Source organism: Colius striatus, chromosome 1 (genome assembly GCF_028858725.1).
Source record: "Colius striatus isolate bColStr4 chromosome 1, bColStr4.1.hap1, whole genome shotgun sequence".
In the NCBI taxonomy this organism is placed as follows: Eukaryota; Metazoa; Chordata; class Aves; order Coliiformes; family Coliidae; genus Colius; species Colius striatus.
Genome location: NC_084759.1, coordinates 26,046,904 through 26,066,935, shown reverse-complemented (window position 1 = coordinate 26,066,935; position 20,032 = coordinate 26,046,904). Strand labels below are relative to the sequence as shown.

The window sequence follows — 20,032 nt, the reverse complement described above, 5'->3', positions numbered from 1 at the left end:
TATAACATCAGTTAGAAGACAAACTATACAGGGAAAATAATATACTGAACAGAAGAATTGGGGAGAGTCCAAAGATCAAAAAGATGCAGTGTACCCGAGGAAACAATGTGAAAGATGCACACATTCAAAACAAACAAATCAAAAACAACCCCCTAACAATAGGTCACTAAACAAGTTCTTAAAAAGATAACATACATATGTATATTTATGTATATGTATGTATATGTGTGTGGAAAGAAAGGAAGGAAGGAAAACAGAAAAGAAAACATTTTTTCTGGCTCATGAACAGGGGTTGAATGGAATGAGATACAACATCAACAGAAACTACTGCTGCAAGTTATACAGCTGACACATTCATTGTTCTCCAAATCCCTTTTTCACTATAGAGACCCAAAACTATAAAACCAACAGGATTTGTCAAGAAGAATGTATCACTTAAATGTTTTTATAAACCTACTGCTTCTCTTCAGAAAGAGGAACTCTACCCCCATAGCTTTTTCACAGAAATAATAATGATGTAAAAATAACTTCCATTCTCTTTGGGATGCTTCCTGCCAAATGCATGGTATTCCGGCTATTGGATTGCAGTCCCACAGCTCCCAATACCTGACTGACACAACTGGTTTCCAGCTGTGGTTCTGAAAGAGAATCAAGCATGGCCTTATCAAGCTCTTCCTGGGCAGAGCAACTGTCCGTTGAATAGGAAACAAGAAGTGTTTATTCAGCTAAAGGCACTGGATTTCAGTCACAGAGTTTACAATGGTAAGAGCTATGGCCTTGGTATATACTCTGCATACACATCTCTCAGGCATCCTAGTTTTTTTCTGTTTTACATGTCTCCCTGCTGCCAGCTGTTACTGATGGCAGTAGTCTGAATGTAATTATGTTCATGTGCATTTGAGGCATTTTAAATAAGAGTTCCGGAAGAAACAATTTGCGAGGATCTGCTAGGTGAGAGCACTATCAATTTATTCTGCCCATTTTCCCTGTCCATACTCTGCATATGGCTGATCTGGGGACAATGCAGATCCCCACCTCCTTGGGATCAAAGCCTACTTGGTGCCTTACAGCAAAGAGTTCTTGAGTGTCACAGTCTGATCTTTCATGTTCACTTCTCTGTCTTTTGCTTCTTATTTCTAAAACAATGTGTACCAATGCATATTCAGTTTTGCAGGATGACTAGAAAATCTTAAAGTGCTAGATACTGTCTACTGAATTTGTGCTACTGTGCTGCTGCCAATTGCTGCTTTTTTGGGACTTGCTTTAAGTCCACATAGTCTTTCAATCTTTGATCAAAGTGAGCATCATAAGGCACAGAATTTCCTGAATTCCTATTACTATGACTATCTCAAGAAAAAGACCTGGTCTTTGAAAATTGCTGGTGATGAGGTGAAGAAAACCTGGCCACAATCCTTGGTGATTATGACACAGTTTTTGCATCTTGTCCCTGTTTTGAATTGATCTACCTGATCTTCCACATAATGTATTATTAAAGCTTTATCTGACATAATGACTTTTACAGTATTCGTTTGTTTACTACAAGGCAGTTCCTAGTCTCAGTCATAGTTCTTAATCATAGAATTCCAGGTAAGATTTAGGCTTCTCTTCAGGCTACTTTGCCCATTTTGCAATGATTTTCGCAGCTCTTTTGAATATTCTTTCAACTATCAACATCTTTGTGACACAAGATGTGTTTTAGCATTGCTGTGAACTGCTTTAGAAGAATCATAGAATCACAGAACTGTAGGAGTTGGAAGGCACCTTTAGAGATCATCTAGTTCAATGTCCCTGCAGAAGCAGGTTCAGCCAGATCAGGTCGCATAGGAACATGTCCAGGCGGGTCTTGAAGGCCTCCAAGGAGACTCCACACCCTCCCTGGGCAGCCTGTGCCAGGGCTCCCTCACTCTCACAGTGAAATAGTTTTTTCTGATGTTTAAATGGAACATTTTGTGTTCCAGCTTCATTCCATTACCCCTTGTCCTGTTGCTAGCTACCATAAAAAAAAGGTATCTTTAGAGTTCCTAGAAGCAGATTAGAAATGCCAGAGGAAAGCTGAGGTGCTGAACTAGTATAAATTCCCCTCATCCTCTCCATTCAAACTTTTTCAAAATGTTTTGCTGGTTAACTCTGCAAAGGCAGGTTTCACATCAGATCATGTATCATCTCACTCCCTCCACAGGGCTTAATGTCATATCAGGAATCATCTGTTCTCCCATAGCTGGCATAATGCCAAATCAAAGCATAAAGACTGCATACATCCCCTTGTGTACTTTGGCTAATTCAACAGAAAAGTGATTGTGTATTCCCGACTGATCCGGATCGGATTTATGCTGTAAGATGATTTAATAGCATATATCTATACCATTAACAAGCATGAAACCACAGACACACTGTTCCAGTATTAGTTGTATTGGCTCCAAATAGCAGAAATGATACAGCCTCCTCCTCACACATCCCAGGATCACGCTAGCCCTTTTGATAACACTGTAAACTGGCAGTTTATGTTCTGTTAACTATCCAACGTGACCCCCTGATTTGTTTCAGTCAATGATTTCTACAGCAGGGTCCATTACTCCACATTCTGTTCCCAGCTACAGACAGAGCTTTACAGCTGGGCTTTGTGAAAGGCATGCTGTTTGCCTGTTCCCATGTTATCATGATTCATATTTGTATGGGTGGGATTTTTGAGTCTTAAAGCTAAGCATTTTACCAATGTTGGCTACCATTGCCTCTAGAATCAGTTAAGGAAGTCCTATTTTAGGACTGAATCTTTCTTGGAAGGTCTCACTTTTAATACCAGAGACCCAGTTCTGACCTTTGAGTCAGATGAAAACCTTGTGGTAATAGTTGTATATTTTCCTAAATATCTAATAAAGCTGTTTCATACCAAAGCCAACAGACAAGTAAAAAATCCCCAAAGGTTACTTCATATCACAGTAACCAATGTCAGTGCTATCAAAGATTGTCCATGTATTGTGGAAAAAATGCCATTTATGGTCCCACATTAGCCATTCCTGGTTTGGTAAAATGGTTAAATATTAGGAGAAGAGATTTAGTACTGTCCCACCAATTTAGGAACTGGTTAGTTTTTAAACAAGTAAATTCAGTTTCTAGTGGTATCATTAGAAATTTGGGAATCAAACTAAAAAGGAAACATGACAAAGATATCATTGGGGTGGTACCTGCTGGAACCGGATATCCAGATCAAAGGTGATCGACTCTCTTGGATTGCAGATCACTGGTAGGCTGTACTCCTGATGTGGAGCAGTGGTACAAGCTATCAGCTTCACAGTATATATTCCAGAATAGTCTCGAACCTGAAAAGAGAGATTGGGAGAGAGTTGTGCCACCAACATCTTAACCAATAGGCTGGGGTAAGACAAGACAGTGAAGGGTGAGGTTTTACCGCAAAATCTGACAGAAAGCTCCACTGCTGCACTGGTTGGTTGTATGTGGGTTCACTTCGGACGAGGCTGAGGCTAAATGTCAGGCCTGGGTGATCAGTTGACATAACCATGGAAGACAGAGGTGAAGCTAGAGACATGCCAAAAGACAGATTTGTCACCTTTAGTGTTTCACTGCAAATTCCAGAGCGTGAAGAACATTCCTGATAACTCATAAACCATAATGTCATCGGTGATGTTAATACCTTTACAGGGCACTGGGTTTTATTAACTGAAACTAACAAAATCAATTACAATCAACAGAGCTGGGCCCCCTTGAATCTTGTTCAAATGTCTATTAAACAGCTGCTTTTGGGCTACACAACCAGAACTGCATGAAGATTAAATTTAACACACAGGCAAAACAGAAAGAGTGGAATGGCAAAGATCTATAATCCCTCTTGTTTTAAACTTGGAATGTCAGCCCAGGGAACACAAAATAATTTCCCTTACAAATGTAACTCTTCTGGCTCTGCAGGCAAAATCTAACATGCTAGAGGACAGCTGAGAAAAAGCAGAAGCACTATTAAGGAGTTTCATAGGTTAATAAAACTCAATTAAACTAAAAGAGATTTCTTAAAATAATTTTCTTTTCCTTCTCATTATTGTTCAGCAGATTTAATTTAGTTAGATAATCTTTTCCGTTGCTGGCATTCATGCTCAGATTTACGTCTGTACCCAGAGTATTACACCTGTGATTACTCTGAATAAAGGTAGTCCGGTTTAAACAGATCAAGTTGCAAGATCACATCCTCAGCAATGACTAATTGAATAGCTGTAAGAAGGTTTTATTAACAAAGTCATACAATGCTCATGCAAGACCCTTTTCTCACTCTCTGAAAAAAGTCTAAATAACCTAGAAAGGCTTCAAGTTAAAAAGAATTTTTAACGCTAAGTTCCTAGGGCAACATCAGTAAATAGCTAATTGCAGCTTTTGGATTAAAAACATATACTTATAGATCCCTAGTGGACAGATTGGCCTAGATCTTCAGGTTTCACAGATCAGGCTCTTGATCAAGTGGAATTATTTGCTTTTCATCAGATTGATGCATATTTCTTTGTTTGACAATCTGTCATCAATGAAAAGTAAGTACACCAAAAAAATTCAGGCATTAGTAGCAGAAATAAGAGAAACAAACAGTACAAAATTTAGGAGCTATGCCTTTGTTTTTATAGTGCTGCTAAAGTGTAGATTAAGCTTACCAGGATGGGACATCACAAACAGACCGTGAAACCGGGCTTCAGTCTTGAAGTTGACAACTAAGCGCCCCTCTTCACTGATCCGCATGCTGGTTGGGTACAGGGAACCTGGCAGCAGAAGCCAATTAGCAAGTTTTATTCCACTTGCAGGTGACAAGTCATAAGACATCAGTCCCACTCTTTCATGTCCCCATGTCATGTCAGTCGTTTGGGAGCGGGCCTGCTGGTACCTTTTTGATTGACTCAAGATTCTTCTGAAATAATTATACAGGGGGCCTGGAGTTTTCACAGTGATTCAGTTTTCCAAAGCACATACTTCCCTGCAAAGTCATGTTTTTCATGTTATCATGGGCTCACAAGCCTGTCTAGTAGGCTGAGGAAAATCCACAGCACACTGTGCTTGCGTTCAGGCAACATCACGGTCAGATGCCAGAGGGTTCTATAAGAGGAGAAATACTTTTGTTTTCACCAGACATTCAAGCTGACTCCTGCCAATGAAAGTTGCTTTAGAGATATTTCTTACCAGTGCCTTTGCACCTGTTGTCCAAAGACAGCACCCACCAGCATTTAGTTGCAGCAGTTGGCTGTTGCTTCCTTGGCAATCTGCTTGATGGTGCTTGAATCTGTGAAACTCATTCTGACAGGTTTTGCATTGCTGGTGATTTCTGGCATGAATCTGGCCCAAAACACGGGCCTAATATTTTCAAATTTCAGGTTACAAGGTCTTGTTTATATGTCAGAAGTAGTTTATTTCTGTAACTTTTAGCCAAGTCCCTCTTACTCTAGAGCTCTGCAAAGCTTCAGAGCTTAGGTGTTTCCTCCAGTGCTCTTACCGAGAGACAGTGACGCGTCACCATTCTGCTTACCAGGAGCAAGAGGGAAACAGGAACATCTCTCCATGTAGGTGTTGGAAGTCTAATATACTCACCAATGTGAATGTACACCATCTGCACAAAATCACCTCTATCAATCACATTTACTGGTACATTAGAAATATATGTGTGTGTATATATATATATATATATGTATGAATTATGGCTTTAAAAGACCTTTCCTGCTTGATAGTTTTAGAATTTATGTATAACAATTATATGTACCCAGAAGTATGGAAATAAACTGAACACTAAACACCTCACTGCTCAGAAAAACAGCTGTTCATTGTGTGAGACTATGAAGTGAGAAAATATTCCCCAACTCAGACTGGGATAGGTTAGGGGTCTACCCTCCGCTGCTGTGTTTATTGTGTGTTTTGTGCTGGGTCTTTTACACATGTCACTGTTAATGTTCAGCATCTCCAAAGACCTGGCTATCAGGTCCTTAAGCAGAGAAATGAAAAAAAAAAAAAGCAACAAAGATAGGAAAATGGTGGCATAGATGCATGCACCACATTACTGCTGAGACTGAGGATTAGAATTGTTATTCAGTAACTAGTACATCATATGACTTGTGGCATGTGGCTTGCTCTTTAGGTATGGCATGGCACATGCTTCTTCATGCACTGTAGGTTCCCTCCATCACTCCTCATTTTCTGCTCTTAACGTGAAGACAGGAATTGCATAGCAGTGACTACTGTGGTTCATACACAGTATTTGCAGTATATGGTTCATTGGAGTCCTAACACAGTGTAAGTGTAGATACATAATTATAGCTGGTGCTTGTGTTTGACCTTAGGTTGAGACACATAGGGAACACCTGAAGCTTAATGCTGGGAAATACTGAGTAAATTTGCATAAACAGGACAAAGCAGTGCATAAGTGTAACTGTGTATTTCAGTCTTTCACAGATGGAGTCTCCTTCCTTGAAGGTCTTCAAGATCCGCCTGGACATGTTCCTATGCGACCTGATCTAGGTGAACCTGCTTCTGCAGGGGGGTTAGACTAGATGATCTCTAAAGGTCCCTTCCAGCCCCTACCATTCTATGATTAGTTTAAAAAACAAGTAACTTTTTCCAGCAATAAATTCTGGATATATTCTCTCTGAATAAATAAATTCTGAATAAATTCCCTCTGTAACAAGAGAGTTTGGTTTGTTAACTAATTATAGGCACAAACATTTATTGTCAGTATTACATTTAAAGAATGTTTCACAGCTTGCTACTCTAACACATTGGACAGGTTATTATACCCATTATGTATTTCTGTCTCTTTTGGATGTTTCATAATAAACACAAAAAAATTCTAAAACTGTACATTCATGGCCAGAAAAACAAATCACAGAAAAGTGCCGATTTTGGGGCTTTTTTTTGGTTAAAGTGCAACCATTTTGTGTGGTAAGTGAATATGGATATGTATAGTGAATTTTGGGGTTTTGAGCAGAAATAAATGTGTTAACTTTGGCATGTGTAATTCAAACATAACAAGACAATTATCTTGTCAACTTCACATGGCTTTTGTACATCCCTGACAGAGGACTGTGAACACTAGGAATCGACAGATTGTTTGCAAGTGATATGAAACGATGGTTTTGTTTTGTTTGGTTTGGATTGGTTTAATTGTTTTTACACGGCACGGGAGTAGGAAGGAAGGAAGGAAGGAAGGAAGGAAGGAAGGAAGGAAGGCAGGAAGGAAGGAAGGAAGGAAGGAAGGAAGGAAGGAAGGAAGGAAGGAAGGGAAGGAAACGCAAGGCTCACCTTGGAGCTCTGCCTCCGGCGGGCTGCCGATGCCATCCTTCCAGAGGATGGCAGTGTCGTACACGAACGTCAGCCGCAGCTCCGACTGCAGGTCGAAGTGCTGCCAGCCCCCCGCACCCACCGGGGAGTGGAAAACGTATGAGACGTACAAGGGCACTCGCAGCGTGACATAGGACTGCACCAGGTTGAGAACCTATAAAACAGGAAGAAATATTTACTTAGGCTGGTGGTCGTTGTGCAGGTAATCCAAATGCAAGAGAAAGAGGCGACAAAACTTGAAAGAAATGACGTGACTGCATCAAATTCTCTCATTTTGCAAATTACAGATTTACTGTAAAACACCACGTTTCAGTGGATTTCAGATGACCTTACATCCCTTCAAGTCCCACTTTTGTATATCACACTGAACATGTGTTCTGATAAAACATAAACCGCTCAATTTTGACTCAGCATTTTCATTTAGCCTTTTTAAGTGCACCAACAGCATGGCTACAAACAAAAGCTTTAGAAAATCTTCAAATATCCTTTTGCATTTGCTCTTGTGCCTTAACCTTTTTTTTTCATTTACATTCTTAGGTTACTATCCTCTAAGATGCTCTTCTAGAAGATATAGAAAATGCTCAGACTGAGTTCTTGGACTGTCCTTATTTATCTCTGGAACTATTTCTTCATTTCTATATGGATAGTAGCTAACATACTGCATGCAAACACACAATCATACTGTTTATCACTGCCTAGAAGAACTAAAAATAATATGCAAGTTGATATAGATTTAAAAATAGACTCTACACATACATAGAACAATACAACAGCACTGTATTTAACTATTATCATAGAATTACATATTCTTTGAATTTATTTTGATTAAAAAAGGCAAGAAGGTGTCAATAAACTGTCACCTTTTAAGACAACTCTTACATGATACATTGATCCAAACCTTTCTGAAGAGACTTTGCATTTATGTTTTGTTATAAATGCTTTTCCATTGACATCTCTTATTAGAAATGTGCAAGCCAGATCTTCTTAAAACATTCTAGATTTCCTTAGAAAGACACGGAAGGAAAGGCATTGAGATCATCTCCCATTGGGAAACTTATGAAAGGCATAAATGGTGTTGAACTCTCATTTACTTCTAACAGAAATTCCATATATAAATTTGTACATCTGAACGTTTCCCTGGAGCGGTTACCTTCTAAAGCTTCTAAAGGGTGTTTTGCACTATTAAGAAACCCCAGAAATCAAGGAACTTTACAAGCTGTGTAAAAATCAAACTGTTTCTAAGTTCACCCTGTGGCATGTCAGGGGATTGAATGTCCATTACCTTACAGCTGCTTTATATTTCCAAATGCCAGACAAAACTTTGAGTAAAAGTTTTGAAACCACAGATTTACTGCCTGAACTGACTAAATACTCTGAACTAATTAAGGAGTTCATTATTGCAAATGTTCATAGTTGCCACAACTCACTTTCATGCGTGACACTCCTTATTCTACACACTCTGGTACCAAAAGCCTTTCCGCATATACTGTTTGCATGTATACTGTAAATGGAATGCATTTAGACAGTAGAGTCTGGAAATACATAGTATAATGCAGTAGAGCAGACTAGCAGATAATATGATATGCTACAGTTATAGATTATTTTGTGTTAATGCTTCTTTGTTGGTTTTACATAAACACAATCAAGAACTTGGAACAAAATAAAGGGTTTTCTTCTCTATGTATTGGATAACAAATTGAAGTTAGACAAAATATTGTTCTTTAATTCTACTTAAGTTGCAGGTTTATCTTTAGAATGCCAGCATACATATCTGAGCATTTATTTCAGATGTGGATTTGCTAAATTGTTCCAAATAACAACACAGAATTTTCACTTCTGTCAAAAAAACCCTCCCAAAATTATGATGCAACTCTTCAACATATCATGTTTTGCCTTTGATTCCAGAGTAACCTTGAACATTTGTCATTTCCTGAAACTGTATTTGGTAGTAAAACAAATGTGTTACTATTGAAAAGTCATCCAAGACAAACTACGTTGGCTTTTTTCTTTGTCTTTTTGTTCTACATCAGCATATTGCACAGTAAGAATTAGACACTGGCATCAAAGATCCAAAATTCAGTTTGCTTATGAGGAATCATAGAATGGTAGGGGTTGGAAGGGACCTTTAGAGATCATCTAGTCCAACCCCCGTGCAGAAGCAGGTTCACCTAGATCAGGAAGAGACAAAGGTATGAAAGAAGATTTAATGGATGTTCATTGTCCTCTTAAAAGAAGCATAATGCTTAATGATTATGTAGACAAGGACTGTAATATCGCACAGTGAGAATGTAATGACCTTGAGAACTAGAATTACAGAAGTAAGATGCAATTTTACAGCATAAAGTATAAGGTAATAGAAACAAGTGTCAGGGATTACTGGTAGAAATGAAAGACATCAGTTAGAAACAACAGAGGGAAAAACATTTTGGTACGTGAGTTGATCACGTCATAACTATGACCTCCTTACCCTCTCCATGTGATATGATCCTAAGATAAACTGAGGAATGGAGTGGAAATTAGAAGCATGCATGCCATTATACAGATCACTAGTGAGAGCTTATCTGGAACAGCTTTGATCATCCATGCTTGAAAAAGCCTAATTTGCATTGTAGGCTATAGAGAATGGAATGAGGAGAAGAGCCTAGCACAAGAGGCTATACATGTGAAGAGATGAACAGCAAAGAATGACCACTGATGATGAAAGATGGTGCTGACATGAGAACAGGCGTAAGATATCCAAGAAAAATACAGCCTAGAAATCAGAAGAATTTCTAGCCCTCAGTGTGGTGACATTCAACAAAAATAGTGAGACCATTAAATCCTATTAGTTTCTAGATCAAGTTTACCAGTGTTGGAACCATATTGTATTGAGAGTTAAGGCAGTGGTCGAGACAGGGTAAGCCACAAAAATGCTTCTACTTCACTAACTTAAGTAAATAATGTTAAAAAAACTCCAGCTTTTCTTGATTGTCAAGTACTAGGTGTCGTCACCTCCTCAAACACACTGTACATAAAACAATGTTTGTAAGCCACATTTTAGTTTTTTCTTGCCTCCATTCAGTGGCAGGATAGTGTTACTGAGCACAACTCACTTGTACTAGTGGAAAATTAGCAGTAGGATGCCTTCTGAGACAAATGTGCCTGGAACACTGCACCTTTGCCATACATTACCACTGCTCTGTGGGAAAACCTGAAACCATGGTGCCAATGAATTGCCTTCATTTCTAGGACCCTAGAGTTTAGAAGGTTCTTCTCTTTTAGCAAAGCCACTAAGATGTCTGGGCAGCAGGACTGCTTGCCCCAGCCTGGCGCATTCATACTTATTAATGTCTATATGCTTCCATCAGTATAGATGCCCCATATGTGATTCATGGCATGTAGGGAGAGGAAGGAGGTTTTGCTAAACTAGTTGATCGGGTTTTTATGCATACAAACCTTTCTTTGGACATTCATAGATTTTCAGGTCTGGAGGAAAACCTACAATACTGATAGCCACTACATTACTGAATAAGTAGTTATTTCTTTTCTATCAGGGAATGAAAATGTACACATCTGTCTCATTTCTTGCTGAAAGTGCTACGAGGAGAAAACTACGCTTCAGTAGGCAGAAGAGTAAAAAATCTCAAGACATGTTATATGAAATGGATCTTTTAAATACAATAAAAATGAAATTTAAAAGGGGAAATTAACTGCAGAGGAAAACTGTGTTAGAGTAAGTGAGCAGACTCCCTAACAAATGATTTGATGGAATGTGTCTCACATATGGAGGAGTCTTACTTCTTTAGTCCTCTTAAATAAGGCAAACGTGAGAAAACATTCTTTCCATTGAGTTATCTATTTCCCAGCACTGCCTGCAAAGCCTACCGAAAGTAGCCAGCTGTTCATATTTTATCTCAATGTGACATTGATGAAACCAAAATGGTAACTTGGAGCTATGTAAGTATAGGATCAGCTTAACTGCTGTGGAGAGACAGAACAGGTGCATTATGTATCTATGCATCCTATGCACAGGAGATTTTAGCAGTTGTACTGACAGAATTATATTCATTAACCTTAATTTTAAACAATAACTGGGTGTGACTGTTAGCCTTGCGATACCAGGAGAGAAATATAGACTACATCTCAGCTGAATTGGGGTAATTGTCTAAGACTCTGTGACAATGCCGGGTCTGGAGAATCTGAGAAGACAGAAGACAAAAGTTGTTCCAAGCAGGGAACAGACTCTTGTGGTTTATAGTTGAAAAAAATGTAGATCACAAATCATTCAAATAGTGCATCTCAAAATTGACATGTGTGAGGGAAGAACATGATCTATATTGGACCTTGGTAAAAGTATAGTTTCATACATTTTCTTTGCAAAATAAATTATCACTCAGCATAAGGTCTATTTTCAAACATTGACAATTCCTATTTAAGACTCAGGAAATATTAATGGGAGTTTCTATAGGTGTTCCTCTTTTGTTCTCCTTTCTGATGCAAACTGTCAAACTTCATTAAGTAAAAAAACATAATTAGGTTGAGAATGTGTCATCTATAAGTAAGAATTTTTTGGTTTTTTTTTTTTTTTAAAATATATTCATTTAAGGCTTTGGGGCATTTATACTGTGTTTTACTTAGCTGGCTTACATTCCCAGAGGGCAGAACTTGGCAGTGTGTGTATGTGTGCTGTTAGTACCGATAAAATCAGAAGCAGAAATTAGAAATACTACAAGTTAATGTTTTATAATATATATCCCAATGAAACAAACTGTTCGTAAAAATTGGGTTTTTTCTTCTCCAAATTACCCTAAGCATTTACTTGCTATGCCTGTGAATTTGAGTCACACAAGTTTAACAATGTTATCAATTAACTGTTTACATAATACCAGCAAGGTAAAGCTAAGATTTAGCCCCAAGAAGGCATGCAGCCAGGTAGGTCACAGGTGAAATGCAAAGCAGCTTTGTTTAAAGAAGTATGAATGGAGAGGAGAATGCAATACAACTTTGAAATGGCAGCTCCGTGAAAAACTTAACCTCTTTGTTACACAGCTGGTGCATTAACTTTAGAGCTTTTTCTTCACAGTGCTTACATGTGTTTGCAGCTGCAGAAAAAAAGGTTTGACTGTTAGTGAGCTTCCATGTCAAGGGAATACAAGTTGAAAGGTTTTCTTAAACTTGTTTGTGGTGGCTGAACTGAACATGAAAACCTGAAAACAGACATTTCTGTCTACTTCATTTTATGGCATCTAGTGAGATTTTCAGAAGAGCTGACTTTTACCCTTGAAGTATGATTTTGGTAAAACTAGAACTAGTAAAGCTGGAAATATACTGTTTCTGTGCTATAAAAAGCCTCTACAAGGTGCCTCATATAAGCTGCAGCAATACACTTGTGATTTTAAAATCTGTTTTCAGATGGGACTTTCAAACACTGAGTGCTATAACATGTGTAGCGTAAATATGAATTGAATATATTAGAAGAAATACATTTGTAGTTTTGGTTAGAAATAACTGTTTTTGTTAGAGAGCAAAACAAACTGCTCAATTACAGTAATTTCAAGGCATCAATCTGCATGTTTAAGTATTTTAATATTTTTTATATGTTATATTTACACATTTTAATATATGCTCTTCACTTTCTTGTTTCTGTCACAGACTGGATTAACTATTTGTTGTTAATAAAATTTGTTTGAATGGTAATTTCCTTGCTTCCCTGTGCCAAGTCCGGCAGTGGACTGGAATTAGGGAAAGCAACATCCACATATTAATACTTGGCCAGAACCACACAGAAGCCTTCAGATGCCAAACTGTCTGGCTACAGCAAACAGTTTTAAGAGCAGGAAATGAGATCACATGATACTTCACACTCTATCAAATAAGTTAAGACCAATACTTCAATATATACTTTATTAAAGGACAGCCACTTGCTTGGTTTTCACATTTTTAAACTTCCTTTCATGAATATCGGTCACTGTTTTAGCACCTATCCTGAGAATGTGAGATGTCTGTAGTACTAGACTCTCACAATGTCCCTAAGAGGTAAAGCCCAACCTTTGTTAATTTTCTGAAAATAAAGGAAGACAGCCCTCAGGTAGGCGAGTACCACTTTTTGAAGGCCTATACACATCAAAAAACAGACATTGAATTGCCCAGTTGTCCAAAAGCAAACTGTTGCTGCTAATGGTCACAGCTGACCTTAAGTTTAACCAGAACAGAACTATAACTAAAATGAACCAGTTCAATTTAAAGAAGAGTAGACCTTTATTTTTAAATATAGGTTCCTTAAGCTGCACATTTAAGTCCACATTTAGATATATAAATGCCAGATTTTTCAGACATGGTGAATATAGGCATATCCCAGGAACAATGTATCAAGCTGTATACTGAAAGGAGTGTTGCATCTAACTCATGCAGGGTTTGCTCATGCACAGAGTAATTGAGAAAGAGAATGGGTCACAAGCAAAAGGCCTCAAAGAAAAAAAAAAAAGAAAACTAAGACCTTCTCTGTATGTATTATGACAGTTCATAAGTTCATGGGAACTGGCTAAGACAGCTGCAGCCTGCAGCAAACACTAGGAGCACTGCCAGAAGGACTACACCAGCTGCAGGTCTCCCACCTCACTTCTGGCTGACTGAAGCTCATCTTCTTCCCCTACTATAGGAGGAACTCCCATAAAGTGAAGATCCACATCACACAAGATATCGTCAGCTGCTTTTGTGAAATGTCTCTGTCTGAATCAATAGTGCTTTGTTTGGCCATACAGGGAGTGGGGAGCTAGAATCAGGAAACGACATTTTGAACGTAAAGATTCTAGCCAACTGCTAAAGTCAAGCTATTAAATTTGCAGTAGTAACAGGATGTGATAAGATTTTTTGTTATTATTATTATTATTTATCTGTTCTGTCTGTATAATAGAACTTAAGCTTCCTTTGTGTGCTAAAAAAACATGGTGAAACCCATAGCTGCCAGCTTTCTTCTCACAGAGGAGGATTATTAATTGTTCACTGAAGGAGAAAAAACCAACAATGGTGACAACCACAGAGATAGGGCACTGACTGCCTCCCCTCTCAGCTGGAGGGGGTCATGTGAAGATAAAGACCAAACTTGGAGAAGAATTAAATGGAGGTGGGGGAAACAGGGAGGGCAGTGAAGCGCATACTGTCTGTGGGGCAATGTTTCATTGCTAGAAGTAATTCAGCTTGATATTTCACTTAACACACTGTAACCTTTTAGCCATAACCTACAAGGCACTAAATGATGACTTCAGCTGCAGTTTCATGGTGCTTATAGCCCATGTTCATCCCTCTCTGCTTTTAAATGAGAGATCTTACCTAAAGCACATAATGCTTCTGGAGCCTAAAGCAAATACAGCTCTCATCCGTGTCCACAATATCATTTATGAGTGATCGCCATAATATCATTTATAAGTGTCCTCCACAACTTGATATACAAGTTCTTTTAATGTACTAAAGTATTGGAATGGGGCTTATTTTCTCCTCTATTAATATGCATGTAGACCTATATAAGTTTTATTTAGACACACATTTTTCTAAATGAGCTATTCAGCCTTTTCTCTGAAGGACACAAAAGTGTTTAAATGGAAAGAATCCATACCAGGTCTTCCTTCCTTGTCACTGTGGGAGAAGTGACTTGCATAGGTCACAGGATTGTAGTTAGAGCTGCTTGGTAGCTGTGTGTGCTTATGTGTTCATGATTATATTGTGTGAGAAATAAGAATATATTGCATGGCACAAGGTGATAGTCAAAGGAATGATGAGTTGAAGAAACGAAATCATTCCAAGAACAGTGAAGACTGCTGTCATTTTTATCTTCTGGGAATGTGTAAGGTTTACATCCCACACTTGCATGCCTTCCTCTTCCCTCTGATAGGTTCACAGTTCCAGTGGAATGTACCTGTAGGAGGAACTGCTTATAGCAGAGGGGCAATCCCAAGCAGATGCACCAACAGTGAGGTTCCAACATCAAAGCAGAGACCTTGATCTGGTCTCTGTAACAGACAAGGAACCAGAACTGATGACAGAGCACTGTGATGACATATCCATCAAGGACTTTACATCTAAGAGGGGCACGAATTCCCTTTTTGTTCTTGTCTTACACTTTATAGAGCACATAGTCTCTAGTTAAAAGCGGCAGAACATTAGCAAGTTGACCAAAGGTTTAAGAGAGCCTGATGCAATTTCTCGTCCAGCAAACCGACTGTATGATAACCTGTGGACATTCACAGAATAAGGTGGACTTTAGGCATGCAAATATATTTAAAAAAAAAAGATAAAAATCAGCTTATCTGACTAGGTATCTATATGTCCACTGGCACCTATGCTTTAGTAGAAAAACAGATTTCTTGAGGCACATGTCCATAGGTTTGTTTGGACAAAAATACACCTTTCTCATCTGCTAAAGTCTCATGTCATTTGGGACTGACAAAGTAAGAATTTGTGGATATAAGTCTGCTGAGGTCTGAGAAGCAGATGGGTCCCTGGCAAAATGAACACCTGCTAAAGGCAGAGATATTATGGCCATTTCACACAGTGGCCTTTCCACAGTGGCTCAGCAAGGAAGGCTAGTGAGCCAGGAAAGTAGGTTAGCTTTGCCACACAGCCATCATGCTGCAGAAGGACTTCTCTGAAACAAGGTACTGCATTTCCGGTCTTTCTTCCAGCCTGTAGGATTATTTCCTAAAGGACTCATCTTCATAGCTGCAGCTTTCGTAGTCTAGAGCCTGAATGGAATCAGACAGGCTTATATAGCAATTACACTAGGAAGAGCTAGAGATAAACTTCACTCTCTCTGCACCATGAGAAATCCTGCACCCCTTTGCTTCCACATTACTAGGGATTTCTAGGAAAAAAGAGTTCCAAAGGACACCTGAAGGTCTCTCCAATCTCTTTGGTTTAACTACCCAAACACTTTCATAGCTCTGTTCTTCAGGCACTTCATATTATCAACTTCTCTTTGCTTCCTGAGCAAGGAATTTTCTGCCAGGTAATGTGAGACCACTGTGTTGTCTGCACTGGTGGGTCTTGTTACCCAGTGAGCAAGGGATCAACAGAGACAAGTAACTGGTAGGTCACTGCAGTCTATTGTTACCAGCAAGAAGGCTCTTTACAATCTTTTTAAACTCTTTGTTAAAGATACACCGTGACCAATACTAAATAGCCCAGTATTATCAATGTGCTAAAAGCAATGCTTCAGAAGATTTTCATTCTAAGAAAAGACTAAGGTGGCCAACTATACAGTAAAGGTGAGATTGGTTTATCCTAAAATACTTCCAAACTGTATTAGAAGAAAATTGTAGCAAATTTCATTCAAACTACATTATTCCCTTAATTTCAATCAAAGATTTTACATACTGCCTATCAGTATTTTATGGTATCAATAGCTTTAAGAAATCACCTGTTCCTAGTGGAAGTGTATTTTTTATTAAGAAAGAAAGAAAGAACACTTTTCAAGTAAATTAATTCTAAACCCACTTATTTCTACTAGCACAGATGTATTGTATGGGAAATATTTCATTTTAAGAACACAGTACAAAATGAAGTTACAGTGTCATACCTGTCCATCTGTCCCAATGGTGCCTCCACAATCTGTCAGGAGCTCGGACATGTCATAATAGCTAACAAACTCCCACAAACAGGCTTCCAGATTCAGATTGCGGTAGAAGCGTAAGGTATTGAAGCCTCTAATTATCGGGCTGTATTGATAGGGAATTGTCTCTCCAATCACATCTGGATTTTTGGTAGCATCAGTTAAGAAACCATGATGGGTCTTCACTTCCGTGTAATCCAACAGGTTGGAGCACTTATGGTTTCCAACTCTAGTTCCATCAGGGCTAAGTGTCAGCTCAAAGTTGGAGAGCTCTCTTGTAGAAATGACAGGCAGCATGCCTAAAAAACATTAATTTATAGCATTACCCTTAAATTCCAGTGTTCAGAGCTCCTGAATTGAGCATGAGTTTGTCAAACACTAAGCATGTCTCATGCAGTGCTTCTGTATTTTGAACTTACAGCAATTAATGTGCTTTAGAATTCAAAGAAAGTCAGTATGTTAAGTCTGTATAAGAACATTATCCATGATAATTATGTATTCTATGAAACAGCAAACAACCTTTTTCTAATCCTCTAACACATTTTTCAATCAGGATGTTGTGTGATTTTTTTCAGAAGAACATAGCAATTGAATGACTTTATTTTTTTTTAGGAAATAAATTAATCTTTGGTATGTCTCCATGCACTTCAATGGAGTTTTAAAAAGTGTAGGTCTAGCCCAACTCATCTAAACTATGCAATTAATCTGAAAACACTTAATCTTCACATCAAAGACCATGTATCAGTACAATATCTTAAGCATCTCGTTGCAAACTGCACTTGTATATTCATCCCATTTTTCTCTGGTCCCACACATTAAAAGATTTTTTACTGTCTTTTTCAAATGTCATGACCAATAAAAAAGCTCAAATAACGGCTTGTTGTATGAGTTCTCTCAACTCCACAGTTGATTTTATCATACCATCAATATGTGGCATTGTGACTGTCAGTTTGATGAGGTTGGCATAATCAGGATCCTCTGGACCAGTATAGCGCAATTTGGCAGAGAAGGGTTCAGCTCCAACCACTCCTGATATACGAGGCTGACAAAGACCTAATTAAAAGAGAAAGCAACATTACTTTATGTCCAGAGGAAATAATCTATACGTTTCCAGAACAAGGATAATTTTCTTGAATGACAGGCAAATGGTTTGAGCAGCATTTACCAGAGGTTTGAACAGGAAGTTAAGCAAAAGAGGATACAAACAGAAATCATTATTTGATCAACATTCAAAAGCAAGTGATGATATTGCATGCGTACATTTTCACTTGCTTGTGTCAACCACAGTTGCAAAGTCAGTGTCAAGTGCCATACAGAGGTCCTCAGAGGCAAATGCTTGAATTCCTCCCACCATCTTAAGCACATACATAGCTTTATGGAAGATACCTGATTAGTGTTCAATTGGTTTTGGCACTGGATTGGGGTGTGGATCTCTGTATGCCTTCACAGAACTCTATGAGACTCCTGTTCCATTAGTGACCAAAAGGTAGTTAGAATAATTGTGTCAAAGGATCTCTAGAAACACTGCTCAAAGTAGACCTAGTTTCAAAGCTAGATCAAGTTTCTCAGGGACTTGTTCAGCTGAATTTTGCAAGAAGAAAGAAGGATCTATAACTTATTTTGGCAATTCTTTCCAGGGTTACTTCAACCTGTTCAGGTATTGGTCCTGGTTTGTAGAAGACTAGGTTTGTAATCAGATACATGCAACTTCTAATTTCATACTTCAGTGCAGAAGTGTCTGCATTTTGGCCATAAGAATCGTAGCACATTGTCATGTGATGACCAAAGGATCACAAGGTACTCTTAAGAAAGAAACCAGCAGAAGTGGAAAATCAAAATAGTTCCCTTTGCCCATGTCCCACTCCCTGCCCATTTCTGAGAGTTTACAGGAAAAGTAACAGTTCTACTGTTGCAGATACACAATTATTTTAATTAACAACTTATCATCACAATAAGTAGTCAAGCACTTGTTAATCACCTAGTAATAGTTCAATCAATTAGCTAAGCACTTGCAAATAACTCAAACACCTATTGATTAAGTAAGTATTTATTTGAATCACATAAGGATCAAACTGCAAGAGTTACATACCACACCTGATGGGGACCTGTTACCTTAGCTACAAGACCCTGGTAAATGTATTTGTTAGGTTACCTTAGCTGTTACCTTAACTACAAGACCCTGGTAAATGTATTCGTTAGGTTACCTTGGCTGTTACCTTAGTTGGTACTAAAACAAAGGGACTGATATCTTTTTTTGACCAATCGCTGTGATTTTGGAAATTTTGTGTTTGTTGGGAACCAATCAAGGTGAAGGGCTAAATTGATAGATGGATATTTTATGCATGCTTGTGTTGGCAAATGTGATTCTTTTATTTGACCTGTTTAAAAATCCTGAAAATGGTAACTAACAACGAAGCACGTGTGGAGGAGCTATCCCCCGTGTTTTCCCAGCGCTGCATAATAAAGAAGTGCCTGGCTTATCTGCATTCCTGCGTAGATAAGTTTTTCCGAAATTGCAGATCCGTCAACACTACTCTTGGAGAACTTATTGGTTCTGGTGGACCTCATCTGTCTCAGTGGCTCCAAGTTGAAAACATCTAGCATGAGGAAACAAATCTCTTCTGCACACAATAGCTTTTTGGTTTTGTTGTACTAAAGAGGATAAATATTTTTTTTTGCAGTCTGATTTACTTTTGAGGTTTTAGTCTATGCATTGGAGGTTCAGCATTCTCAAAGTTCAAAATGTTCAGGATTTTGGCAGGTTGCTTTGATCATTTCACTTCTTTCAAAGTAGCATCTAACAATTCCTTTTATGTTGTACATGATTTTCAGTATTGTCAAACTGTCCCACCACAAGTTAGCTGAGGAACTGGAAGTAATATACGCACGATAATTCAGCCCTGCTAATTTGTTGAGTGTAATCTATATATCGCATTATAACACTAACTTAGCCAGACTGTTTCCACATAACAAAACTAGCTCACCCTGCACAAGGTTATCTGCCTTTAACAAGCACTACACTGCACCTTGTAGACAATATGCTTAAGCAAAGTCTGCTTTTGAGTGTAAATTTCCTGACAGTGCAAACAAAGGTGATTTGAGCCTACAAAAATGAGAAGTGAAAAAAGCAGCAGAGAT

At 38.4% G+C, this 20,032-nt stretch overlaps 1 protein-coding gene across 1 annotated transcript in view; it reads right to left on the bottom strand.

The window, feature by feature from the left end:
- The window catches only part of FREM2 (FRAS1 related extracellular matrix 2), a 128,670-nt gene that overhangs the window by 5,999 nt on the left and 102,639 nt on the right, over positions 1 to 20,032 (bottom strand). Inside the window, exons 15-20 of the mRNA XM_061994040.1 lie at positions 17,816 to 17,947; positions 16,862 to 17,193; positions 7,273 to 7,465; positions 4,647 to 4,751; positions 3,407 to 3,534; positions 3,183 to 3,317 (exon numbers count right to left, since the gene is read on the bottom strand). Coding sequence (XP_061850024.1) covers positions 3,183 to 3,317; positions 3,407 to 3,534; positions 4,647 to 4,751; positions 7,273 to 7,465; positions 16,862 to 17,193; positions 17,816 to 17,947 — 1,025 coding nt within the window. The remainder of the gene's footprint in view (positions 1 to 3,182; positions 3,318 to 3,406; positions 3,535 to 4,646; positions 4,752 to 7,272; positions 7,466 to 16,861; positions 17,194 to 17,815; positions 17,948 to 20,032) is intronic.